This window comes from Phalacrocorax carbo, chromosome 3 (assembly GCF_963921805.1).
Source record: "Phalacrocorax carbo chromosome 3, bPhaCar2.1, whole genome shotgun sequence".
In the NCBI taxonomy this organism is placed as follows: Eukaryota; Metazoa; Chordata; class Aves; order Suliformes; family Phalacrocoracidae; genus Phalacrocorax; species Phalacrocorax carbo.
The window spans coordinates 38,590,564-38,604,137 of NC_087515.1; the positions used below are offsets into that span (position 1 = coordinate 38,590,564).

General features: G+C 38.5%; 1 protein-coding gene across 1 annotated transcript in view; it reads right to left on the reverse strand.

Moving 5' to 3' along the window:
* Positions 1–13,574, reverse strand: part of MRPS5 (mitochondrial ribosomal protein S5) — a 1,175,798-nt gene that overhangs the window by 1,107,183 nt on the left and 55,041 nt on the right. Inside the window, exons 6-9 of the mRNA XM_064446598.1 lie at positions 12,846–12,936; positions 8,319–8,365; positions 7,142–7,199; positions 4,921–4,983 (exon numbers count right to left, since the gene is read on the reverse strand). Of these exons, the coding sequence (XP_064302668.1) occupies positions 4,921–4,983; positions 7,142–7,199; positions 8,319–8,365; positions 12,846–12,936 (259 nt within the window). The remainder of the gene's footprint in view (positions 1–4,920; positions 4,984–7,141; positions 7,200–8,318; positions 8,366–12,845; positions 12,937–13,574) is intronic.

A 13,574-nucleotide genomic window follows, 5' to 3' on the forward strand; every position in this document is an offset into this window, starting at 1 on the left:
TATGAAATATACCTTACTTAAGATATTGCAAAACCAAATGAAAATGTTGCCACCTATAAACTCAAAACATAAATCCATAAAAATGCAACCTGAAGAATTGTTTAATACCACAGGTTTGGTAGTATTCCTTAGAAGTACCATTGGCAGCTTTAGAAGAACCTTCCACAAGCATACCCCACCACCCGATATTGATTAATGGGAACATTAATTAAAAAAAAGGCAATTTCTTTCTCCCACTTAGCAGAAAAATAACTCTAGTACTTCCCAGAACTAAAACTAATTTAAAAAATTAAATTAGCAGAGAAGCAAGGCAACAAGTTTTAAAAAGAAACCATTATAAGGGGAGAGAATCTAAATGTAACTGCATCCTGACCAAGACTGTCTTTTCTAAAAACCAATACCTACATTTCTTCAAAACCTCTTCCTTTGCAATTTCAGGTGACCAACTGCTGAATGACAGCTTCAGTACCTCCTAATGATGGTAAATCTGACTTTAAAGTCCTGGTTCACATACATGATAGAGAGATTTAAACTGGTCTCATATGGTGAAGTTACTGCTCAAAACAACTGACATGCTCAAGCACTGCTGTCCTTTGAGCTTCCTTCCAGAAGGACTCTGCAGTAGGAGCAATGTTAGTGTGTCTCATTCCCAGGGAGACTGCGGCTGGATGAGAGGCCTACAGTGCCTTCCTAAAGCCCGAGATTGTGCTCAACACCTTTATCAGACACAGAGCTGGCAGCAAAATTGGGGAGGGAAGGAAAAGGGAAGTCCAAGTAAGTCTGTGGGCAGTAATGCTCCAACAGAAGAGTCTGGTCTAAACACAGAGCTGCTGGGAAAGAGGGTGAGTGCCCACTGGCACTGGTGTCTCTCGCTGCTCACAGACCTTTGGGTAGCCAAATAAATCCTACCACATTTTTATTTTATTCAGCTCTTGTTAAGCAAAGCTTTAAGCAGTGAAATGGGACTGAAGCTGCTTTCAAATTGAGGAAGGCATCACTGCACCCATTTGTACCAAACTTATACATTGCAGTTTATCTCCAAAACGTGAACCTGTTACTTGCCTCCCAATTCAACAACAGCAATTCACCAACTTCACAGCCTATGCAAAATATAACAGCCACTAGCCACCAGCCACAAAAAAGTTATGCTTGTCCTCTTCAGCTTACAAAAGGTAGCAGAATGTTGTGTGCTAGTAAGAGAGTAAGACAGCACAGATCATCAAGGTACTGTGCAGAGACATCACTTCCTTTCTCCTGGCCCAGCAGCCGGCATGAATTACACTTTGTTTTTGCATTAGTGGCACAACGTAAAGGACAGGGAATGGAAATAAAGAAGGTAACAGACTCCTTGGAGCTAAAGACTGCATCAGAAAGACAGCAAAACACTCTATTTCTAGAAAAAAACAATTCTTTTAATCAAGCTTAAAAAACAAATGAGTGATGTGATGCTCATTTGCTTTCAACTTACCGTTCAAAGCAATAAGATCATTGAAAAAAGTTTGCGTGCGTCTGTGGAAATCACAAGCCAAATTACAAAAGCTTGTAACTGTAACAACAGGAAATTTGTAGGTGAGCAGGAAGGAGAGAGAAACATATTTCAAAATCCACAAATACAACAGAGGTTTGGATGTCATCTGCATCCATCACCATCATAGAGTGTTATATTAGCTCCAATGCATAATTATAGTATATTAGCATTAACTGCAAATGGTTTCTTAGACTTGCCAGACTTTAATGAAGGAGGGTTGTTCTTTTGCGGATTCTAATTGTGCTCTCTCATTCCCCAGAGAGATTTGTTTCATGTAGCCTAGCTCTATTAATCTTTAAAAATTGGTTTGTGATAGCTCTAATGTTTCTTGCTTAAAAGCTGAAAAGCCAGGTTATTGATTAGTCTGCTCTGCAGGACAGACTTGCTGCTGCTGAGTAAATGAGGAAAAAAAAAAATCTGTTCCAGTGCTGCATGTTTTATGTGCCAATATGTCCCTTTTTCTTTTAACCTATAATTGGACAAGAAACTATAACTGTCCAAAGCCATTCTTCCTGCCATTTGAGAAAATACCATTTTCTATGCTACAAAACAAAGTCAAGTTTTATACCCAATTACACGCGAATGACCTCTGAAAGGCTGTTTGTCAAAGTTTCCTTTTTAGTGACTTAAAACATTTAATTTTTGACAGTTTTATTGTTGTTTTTCTCCCATCTCTTCTCAATCATGTTTCTACAGTTTGTCAATACATGAAACCCAGAAGCCAGCAAACTAGTCTATCAGTCACTGAACAAAATTTATTCCAAACTCAAAAGGAAAGGATTCCAACTGCAAACTCCAGCTGTGGAGACAAAGTTATGCTCAGACATTTTTAGTTTGTCTGTGGCACTCACACTGCCTTACTGTGGTTTAAGTCAGTGAAGCCTATGCAAGAGAACAGGGTCATTTTAAACGTACCAAATTTTCTCACACTGAAAAAGATACAAAGGTAACCAGAAAAAGTATTTAAAATATATCCTTCCTATGAACTAACACAACCTGTTATGGGCAATCTATATTGCATTTTCGGAGTTTGGGAATAGAACATCCACCTTATATCCACACTAAGGGTCTACTCCAAGTTAAATTCACATTCACATGTTCACATTACATTGCTTTTTTAACCTGGATTTTCAGTTGTCTAATATGTAATCCCGAATATGTGATGGGGGTTTTCTCCACTTTGTGTGGATCAGGAATAAATGCAAGAAAGGAGCGTTTAAGTATAGCAGTGACTTTACCTCTTCTACTAAAGCATTAGGCTTTGTTGCGATCATTTATTTAGATAGCTGCCTGAGTCCTATGCACAGGAACTGGAAATAAACTGCCAGCTGTAATTATGCAAAGCAAGAGGATTCAGCATACATAACTATACAGCTGTAAGGCCATCAGCAAACAGAAGGAATCTTCTATATTTAAGTGAAGACAGTCTACGTATGCAATGGCCTAATATGAAAACCATGAATAATTTTAATTTCTTATACCTATTAATTACAGCTACAGGGTACAAGTGCTGGGCTTCACAGCCACAAAAGTGTATTTGATAAACTGTTTTGCATTTCCTCTTATTAATTCACATTAGGAACTAATTAACACTATTGAGAGATGTATCAATGTGTCTAGCTGAGTAGTTTCATGAATACTTTAATTGTAAAATCAAGTCAAAGATGAAGATGAAGAGCTGTCCGCACTCCAAAAGGTAGCATATTCTGCAGCATGGACAAGCAATACCCCCGGTAGTTTCCACCCAGCTGGCACATGCTAGAAACAGGAGCGATCTGGAATGATGGCAGACACAAAGTCCAGAGCCTGATGCAAATTAAATCTTGTTCTGTAGTATGTCCACCAGTCATTTAAGTGTTCTAAAATTCTGCTGCTGCTATGAATCCTTCCCTTAGAGTGCAAAACAAAAAGCCTGTCAGGGACTAAAGTAAAATCAGCAAGAGTTTTATCTATACCATCCCTAAAAACTCAATTTTGCATAGACATATAATGTTGCGGCTTGTTTTCTGGTCATGAGCACACAGTGAAGTCTCCCTCTCACACACATTTTACACACTGATCTATCGTTATGCTTCTTAATAAGGCCAGTGATGCCTGCTGCCCAGAGCACAGTGGACATAAGCACAATTTTTTCTTACATAACATCAAACCTGTTTCAGGAAATACACAACCTAATTCCATCAGTTATAAAACAGGGAAAATATTCCTTAAGTGGAAAAGTGCTTCCTGGTTTTTGGAGGATACTTGAATATATGTGAATGTGTTGTGTAACTGAAAAGGCAAGCAAGATACTCAGACAAGGCAAAGCACTGTCCAAAACTGGCAGCAACAAGCTACCAAGGCTAAGGAGCTAATGTGACAGGACTGGACTTGTATTCTGTCACAGTTGGGTGTGATACTCTCACAAAACAAGAACAAAAAAAAAAGAAACCTAGGGAAATAAGAACTGGGCGAAATCATCATTGAGGTATGTGTCCCTACTACCAGCAGTCTGCTGTCAGGTCAAGTGCGTTTTCCAGATAGGATCCTGCCATGGATTTTTAATGGCTTTCATACCTGCAAGTACATTCATTAACAACTTGGACAGAGGAACACAGACTGAAAAAAATGGGTTGAGGATATAATCTTGTGAAAGGCTGCAAGTGTACTGGCGGTCAGAAGAAGTCAGTGGAGGTAGGTCTGACAAACGAGACACAGTTTGAAACCAACACACTGAAATTCAACAAAGACAGATGAAGAGTGCTTTGCAAAGAAATCAAAAGCACAAGTACAAAAGAGAGGTACAAGCCAAGGTAGATAATCCCTCTAGTTTGCACACTGCAAGCTCTTGATTTTAGGGAAAATAAAGTAGTAACAGCCTTGAGGAAGTAGCAGGCTGGATGCTGTCCTGGCTCCAGCTCATGACCACATGTAGTCTGAGGGAGGGTATCTGCCCATGTTACCCCAGTATGGGTTTAGGAGGGACAGGCACACAGACGCATCTTGGAATGAGCCTATCAGTTCTCCAAAGCATGTGTGGGGCAAATGATGAGAAGAAAAACCTGCAGGGTTCTTCTGAATGCCTTCACCTCCAATATCAATCCTATTAGATTAGACTTTTCCACATCTAGGTAATTTAGAGCAGAAGGAACTACACTTTGGAAGTGTGAAAGAAAACCAGGAAGAGAGCTCCCACCAGTTTAAGAGGGTCAAACCCCAATTTACAATACCAAAGCCATGTCATCAACTGTAGGTATTTCTACTGAAAAATAATTTATCATCTTCAACATTTAAAACATGGTAGACCAGCACCAAATGATCCACCTCCAAAGTAAACAGACATTGCACAAATATAACATAAATACCAGTCAGTAATTAATAAAAATTCAAAATCTCCAGGCAGCTTTAATTACCTTTGTTTTGTTTCTTCATGCGGATGTTTGTGCTTTTAAATCTTGCTGTAATGTCATGGTAAACTGGAGGGGAGGAAAAAAAAAGGAAAAGGCATTACAGCTAAATTCTTCCTTCTAGAAAAGCTTTAGCTCAGCACATTTAAGGAGTACCTATCTTTTTCAGAACTGTGAACAGGAAGTCGTTTTTACTCTCCTCTGAGTTCTTTAAAGAGAAGTGTTAATTTAGGTAAATTTCTGGAATAGATTTGGAATGTTTACGCAACTGTGAATATTTGAATACTATGTTACTGTTGCATACAAACCCAATCTTCACTTGAAAAATATGAATTGCTCTATGCCTCCAATGATCCTCATCCAGCTTTGAAGTGAGCTCACATGATACAATTCAATCTTCTTCCTCATACTCAGATTTTTCTAGTAATTCAGCTTTTAACCTAAGATTTCCCCATACGCTTCAGCATCCTTGGATTTTCCATACAGAATATTTATCATTCCAGTCTTCCTGCTTCTCTCTACTTCAAAGGAACCCCAAACTCATATCCTCTGGTCAGTGGCTGCGATGTACATCTGATTCAGTGACTCGCTCTCTGCATAGTGCATTCTAGCACCGCAGTCGAGATGGCTCAGAGAGGACCTCTATGTTAAGTAGAATGGAAAGCATGGTGGAAACACCACCAGTTTTTAATCTAATTGCCAATCTGTTAGTGTGAAATAATAATGCTCAAGGAATAGATTCATGAGGATAACTGCAGTTTTGTATTTGCAAGCTGAAGTTTTATTATACTGAATATTTAGCTACACAATGACTTCGTTAAATATTCATATACTCTGCAAGGTACTATCAAAATTTTTCTGAAAGATAACTGAATATTTGGTACCACATCCAACGTCAGAGAGAACTTGTATGGTATTAAATTGAAATAACAAAAAGCTACCATGAAACATCAGACTGACTTCTCCAGCCCACGTTCTCCCCAGCTGCTGGGCTTTGTCAGCATACATGGATTGATTCAGCAGGGAATCATCTCTGACATATAAAAGGGAAAAGCACAGAGGAGTTGACTGTAGAGAAGAGATGCCCAGACAGTATCTGACTTCCTTAACTAAAATTCTGCCAGCAGAGATCTAATCTTGCTACTACCCGCTCCCCCGCCCCCATTTTTAAGGAACCTGAAATACTATGCATTAAGTATCCAAATTTAAACACAGCAAAAAGGCAGGAGATTAGTAGGGAGATAAATCACTCAATATTTAAACAACATCTTGTATTAGATAATCTTAACTTTTCTTCATGGACCCTCCAGTAACTGTGGATACAAACCTGAGTGAAAGTAAAGAGTAAACCGCATATTCATTCCAGGTAATGGTGATTTATTTTACCCAGAGATTGACAGACTATGTACTCTGACATTACCACTGTCTAGCTAAAACAATGTGGGGCTAAGATTTCATACAGCATGCTGAAGAAACGAAATCATGCATGAAGAATAATAATACAATTGGTGTGGTTTAACCCCAGCCAGCAAGTAAGCACCACACAGCCGCTTGTTCACTCCCCACCCCCCTGCCAGGGGATGGGAGAGAGAATCAGAAGAGTAGAAGTGAGAATATTTGTGGATTGAGATAAGAAGAGTTTAATAATTTAAATATTTTTAATAATAAATAATAATAAATGTAATGAAAAGGAAAATAACAAAAAAAAGGAGAAATAAACCCAAGTGATGTAGATGAAAAACACATCTTCACCACCAACCAATTGATGTCTAGCCTGTCCCCAAGAACTGGCCCCCCGGCCAGCTCTTCCCTAGTTTATACACTGAGCATGACATCATATGGTATGGAGTATCCCTCTGGCCAGTTTGGATCAGCTGTCCTGGCTACACTCCCTCCCAGGTTCTTGTGTATCTCCAGCCTTCTCAGTCAGTAGAGCTTGAGAAGCTGAAGAGTCCTTGACTAGTATAAGCACTACTTAGCAACAACTAAAACATCAGTGTGTTACCAACACTATTGTCATACTAAGTCCAAACCACAGCACCATACCAGTCATTAGTAAGAAAATTAACTCTATCCGAGCCTAAACCAGGACAACAATGCATCAGACCAGGTCAACATCAGGTTAACATCTTTTTATGCTTTGTAACTAGTTGCAACCAGTTCTTGTTGGTATATTCAGTACTTATTGAAAGTTAAACGAGGAGTCTAAAAGAATCATAATACTTACTTGTGTGGTTCTGATATAGCTCTATAAAATGTAAGCAGCGTATTGCTTTATTCTTTGCCTAGGGAATAAAAGCAGGAAACATTTTTTCTTGAGGTTTTCTGCAAAGTATTTGAAATTTACCAATTGTTCAGTTGGCTAGACAGCGAAAAAAGCAAGAAAGAAAACTTAGGAAATCAGGTTTGACACATCTAAAGCATTTACTTTTTGGCAATGAAATTGTTCTCTTTAAAGAACTGCTTTCTCCTAACAGATTTAATATTTAAAAAGATTTCTCAATATAAGTAACAACTTTATCAAACTCTGTGTATCTTAGCATTGCTATTTTGATAGCTTAGTTGAGCATTACAACACAAACTAGATTAATGTAGACGGACAAGTAACATTTTGAAGTCTAAAGGAGCCTTAATAAGGGCATTTTGCATGCTTAAGAGAAAAATTCCTACACGCTAACTGTAGAAAGCAGATTGTATGCTATACAGATACTGGAAACAAGTGAGCAAGGGAAGGTAGGTATATGGCCATAGAAAAGGGAGTGGAAAGAAACAGTGCGTGCATTAACAGAATCTCATTGTAGGGCAACCTCATTACGCATGTCCAAAGAAGAACAATGAAGCTGTTGAAGGGTCTAGAGCACAAGTCTTATGAGCTTAAGTCTGGACAAAAGGAGACTGAGGGGAGACCTTATCACTCTCTACAACTACCTGAAAGGAGGTTGTAGTGAGGTGGGTGTTGGCCTCTTCTCCCAGGTGACTAGTGATAGAACAAGAGGAAATGGCCTCGAGGTGCACCAAGGGCAGCTTAGATTGGATATTGGGAAAAATTTCTTCACTGAAAGGGTTATCAAGCACTGGAACAGGCTGCCCAGGGAAGTGACTGTGTCACGAACCCTGGAGGCTTTCAAAAGACTTGTAGCTGTGGTGCTTGGGGACATAGTTTAGTGGTGGACTTGGCAGTGTTAGGTTTACAGTTGGACTCAGTGATCTTAAAGGCCTTTTTCAACCTAAATGATCCTATGATTGTTTGGATCACAATGCATGGATCATGTACATGGACTGACTTCTTTGCATAGACTACAAAGCATACTGATTATTAAAAAAAAAGCGTAGGTATGATTATTTGTGCTTGATAGGACGAGATAGATTTGTGCCTGACAGAACAAATAATTCAGTCAACATACTTTCCGTAAAGCATTCATCCTGTCACCTGCTTTCCCCATTGCAAAACCTGCAAGACAGAAAAGAGTCATTTTATTACTGAGAAATACACGAGGCAGGACCTTCAGAAAGCAAAGGGGAATAAACAAAAACTTCACAGCCATGTTTATTACCTGTTATTTTTGCTACATTGCAGAGATCATACAAAATGGTCCAGCGAGAAACACAGAAACCGTAAAAAGTAACAGTTTAGGAGTTATGATTACTTAACACCTGGATGCCAATTGGTTGTTGTCAAATGAAACAAATAAGGCTTAAGTTATTTCTTTTGTGTATTTGCCCAAACTTGTTTCAAACAATTGAATACTGGTAACTGCTTCAGCCAAAAAAAAATCCAGTCTTCTACTTAAAAAGAAAGAAGGGAAGGAAGAAAAAAACAGGAAGCTGATGCAGATACATCAACTACATCTGTACAAAGAGTAGCCCCGAGACCCTAGAAGCAAAGGAGAAGACTGGGTTTCTAATAGCGAAATAGAGAATATGAAAACCACGTTTAACACAATAGTTCATTTGCAAAAAACGCATGCCTGTAGATCAGAGAAAAAGCAGACTGCCAGTTTACAAACTGCTACCTAATTCTCCCTGAACCCTCAGACCTACTCCTATTTACCAGGTGAACTGTGGTAGAGATGAAGAGATTTCACAGCAGTGTCAGAGTATTTGCAGTCAGCTCGCACCTGACTCTATAGAATGAATAAGAGGATGTGACAACCATTTTTACAAACTGCAGTCCAACAGTGTCAAGGTAGATTGAATTAAAATAATTTAACTTCAAAACAGCAGGTCTAGATTTTTTGGTTCTTTGATGCTTCTGTTGTGTCAGCTGGGGCTGTGGGTTACCAGTATCCAAAAGCCTAATCCAAAAATCGATGGGATTAGACCCACTGGACAACAATGACTCACTAATTTCATGCAGACATTACAGGAGAAATGGGCTGGAAGATACCTAGGAAAGAAATACCATGCTGACTGCTGTGGTGCTACAAGCAAAGAGGATACGACTGCAAGCCTGGAGACTGCTGTGGAAGAAGCAGACGGTCAAGGGAAGTGTCTGCTATCAGCTACCTCCTGAGACAGCTTTCCCTGTGCAAACACCATGCACCCAGAGGTCCCTGTCACCTGCTAACTCCTGCACAAGAAAATGCAAGGAAATGGTACTATTCTTCTAAATACACACAGAGCACAATAGCAGCATATTAATGCTGTGAAATCACGCAATAGATTAGAAAATGCCAAAAATGAAGTTACCCGGGCAACCTCAATTCAATCATTCAGCACATACAGATGAAAGCGATAACAAGTTTCATTACAAAGCTTTTGAAAGAAGAGGTAGGAAGAGCTTTTTCAGAATAACATCTTTCTGCTGGAGAACCACACTTTGCTCTCTATATAAATTTTTCTCCCCTCCAAATTGAAATTAAAATTCAGCTCAAGGAACACATCTGGACTTTAATCTTTCACATAAATGAAGTTCTGCAAAACTAGTTGACTGGAAATACAGTTGTCTTATTAAAGCTCCCACATATCCCATCATTGGAGATATCTGTTCAGCTCATAATAAAAAGGAGGCTACTTACATCCAAAAGGTGGATGCTTTGCACATATATTGAAAGCAGGATTTCCTTTACTAGAGTCATATAGCAATGTGAATGCAATTTCCTGTACTCTGACACCAATACAATACATGCCTCTATTATTTGGACTATTAACTTCACAGCTATTCACAGTCTATTTCTGTAGCTGATTCTTCTTTTAATTTTGCACAGCTGTCTTATCTCTAAGTCCATTTGAGGTCTAACAGGAATTCTAATGTGCATTAGTTTGTATCCACAAGAGAATGCTTGAGAACTATCTCCTTATGGAGAAAAACTTGGCACATTCGAGGGTGCTTCTTAAATAAAACTTATCCTGCAACAACAAAAAAAAGCCTTTAACTCCTGGTATTTGAAAACTGAGTGAAAGATAAACACTATTTCCTCAATAACAGAACTGGAAACCTACAAAAAACTCATTGCTGTACAGGGTGGCTGCATAGTTCCTTTATGGATGCCTTTACAATTAAGTGGTATTAGCATTATCTTTTTAAATTCTGTATCAGAATCTGACCCATGCCAAAAGCAAAGCAGGTACCATCAAATGAAGGACACCCAATAACTTTTGTAACTGACAAAGTGAAACAGAAAATCCTTAAGAGAAAATATAGTTTTCTGAGAATATCTGCTAGCCTTTACAGATTTTTTTAAAAAGACAGTGACAGGTTGTTGATTGGTTTTTGGAGTTTTTTTTTTTTCCTTAGCGACAGTGGCAACCACATCATGGAATGCCTCCTTTGGCTCTACCAGTATATGATATTAAGTATTACATACTCAGTAATACCCAATGTATTAAGACCTGGCTATATCTTTCCACTGAAGTACTAATATGTATTTGTCAGCCCTGTCTAGCCTCATCCGTTTTCTTTTGCTTGGTCGGTTGTTTGGGGTTTTTTTTGTTTTGTTTTTGGTTTGTTTTTTTTGTTTAATGCAACCTGCTTTGTTAGAAAATTTACAACCATAATACAGAAACTACTTCAGCTTTCTCCAGGTTGAGTTTCACATCAACAGCCGTAACTGACTCAACTAAGAATTTTTCTTGCAGCTTTTTACTTTGCATACAACCCCATAAAAAGCTGCAGTAGAGCAAATTATCTTCTCCTCATTTTGTAAAGATCAATTCTGACCAACTCAAAGGCTCTTCTGGTCAAGATGGCTGAACACTTCACTTGAAGAAAGACTTGTCATTACTTATTGCAGCATTTTCCAAACTTCTGAGGAGAGGAACACGGTACAACATGCCAGGTATCAGTCATCTATGTCTTTGCTGTGAGTGATCTTACTAAGCCAAGAAGCAGTACCATAATATCAGCTGGGATCCAGGGCTACTTAATCCAATTTAGATGCTGCACTGAGATGGTCTGATTGCTTCTAGAAATAGCTTGGTCGTCGCTATGCTGCATGCGTAACTGTGCTTAGAGTTCCATTACAATGAAATCAGAACTAAACTGAATGCCTCTGACCAGTATTCTTTCTCCAGTCTTTGCTGAGAAAGAAAAGAAAAAAGGTCTCTTTCACAGCTCGTATTACAAGATCCTTCATAATCTTATGTTTCTTTTGATTTGTCCTATTTACTTTATGCTGTAGATGGAAGTTCTAGGGTTAGACTTGAAAATGTATGCCGAAGAGACCGTTATAAAGAGTCATAACGGACAAAGCCTACAAATGGGTCAAGCCGCAGATCACTGAAGTTACTATGAGACCAGGCTCAAAGGGCCTGAGTACTCTATTTTTCCTTAAAAGTATAGTATCTGTAGGAAGCTCATAAAGTGGATTTCTTTTTTTTAATGATTAACTTCAATAAAATAAGAAAGCTTCCTGAAGAGGCTGAATCAGAAAGAAATTTAGGGTCTTCTGATTTGACAGATTCATTACGAATTTCTGAATCAAGATGCTAGCTGAGACTACCAATAACAAGCCCTTTTTAACTAAAAGCAGTAACACTTCCAAGGGACTCGCCTGAGACTTAGGGAGAAGAAAAAAAAAAACCCAGCCAGATTTATACTAATTCTACCTAGAAATACTAACACTAGACAGAAAATAATCCAGAAGAATGCACAACCGATCATGCTGCCCTTTGCTGCAGAGTGGTCACCGCTGTTAGAGCAAATGAAAAAAAACCCCAAGAACCCTAACAACGTGAAAATGATTTTCAAAACCAGAAATAGAAATCCCTATCCACTGCCTCGTACTTTCTCATGACTTTATCTGCCCTACTAACCGTGGAGGCACAGATTCATTTTAGTCAAGCACAGGCACCTCTGTGAAGAGCACACTCAGCTGTTTTCTTCTACCATCAGTGCAAGGGCATGAATGCTTCCCGGGGCACATCAGCCCACCTGCAATTCCAGGCACCTTTTGCAGGTGCCTAACTCTTTTCTTTGACTTGAGAATAAACAAATACACTCTGCAGCTTAGGTGCCTAAGGCTAGCAGAAACAAATGCAAATATGTTTAGTTGAATACTTTCAGGCTTTGTTTAAAACATAAACAGTATCTACAGTAAAAAGAAACAGTGTGTACAGGAAAGCATAGATGACCCCTTCTGGTAGGATCTACCAGTGGTTAGTTCTATCACTCTAGAGTTAAATAAAAGCTGTTTTTACCAGTGGATAATATATGCTCCAAACCTAATCACATACAACTACTTTTCCCAATTTCTTTTTTTAGTACAAAACAAAGCGCCCAAAGGAATACATATATAATTTGATCATAAAGCTTATTTTTATAGAGATGAAACTCAAAATTCTTACAGGTATTTCAATATTGCCCAGTGGAAAAAAAGTAGTTGTTTTTTTTTTTAAAGTATCAAAAGTCCTTTCAAATCACCATGCCTCCTGAAGTCCTATCACAAACAATTATTAATTTGGCATCTTTTACATACAGTAAATGCACATACCTGCAGCCCCTTTACCATTTCCAATAGCCACTAAGGCACGTATTGATTTTTTTCTGCCTTCCTTTGCCTTCATACAAAACACATTTTTCACCTGAAGAAAAAATAAATTACAAAGCATCTGGTTATGGCATAGTCCAGCTGTATTTTTTTTTTCTTTAAAGAGAGTCAGTTCACCAAAGGAATTAGAGGTTTGTGATGAAACCTTACAATATATATTGTCTTTGTCAATGGGTATCATCTGCAGTGGAACACTGGCTTCAAGGCATTAAATATGTAAAGGCTGCTAAAAACCTCTACTCAGACACAGAAGTTACCTCAGTAGTTTCATGAAAATACTCCCTCTGTTGTGTTTAGCTGCACAACAGATAATGCTCTAACGCCACTATCTTCATGTGTGATTTCAATTGTGATGAGAAAACATGGAAAAATACTGAAAGTGACATTAATATCTCACTGCCTCCTTCACATTGCAACATATTTTAGAAGCACTCAGGAATTGCTCAAGGCATGTTGTTGCTCTACATGGGTTAAAACTTTGGACTGAAATCTACTTGCAGACTGTAGAAGGCAGTCTCATTACTGAGATGACAGCTGCTAAAAAGAAGACTTAATTTAAGAGAGGGGAAGGAGAAAATGGTATTTCATTCCTGGAACTAAAAACATTTAAAGAAACTCTGCAAGAAATTGAAGCAGAGATGCAAGAAAGCTATTTAGTTTGGAGTGGGGGGA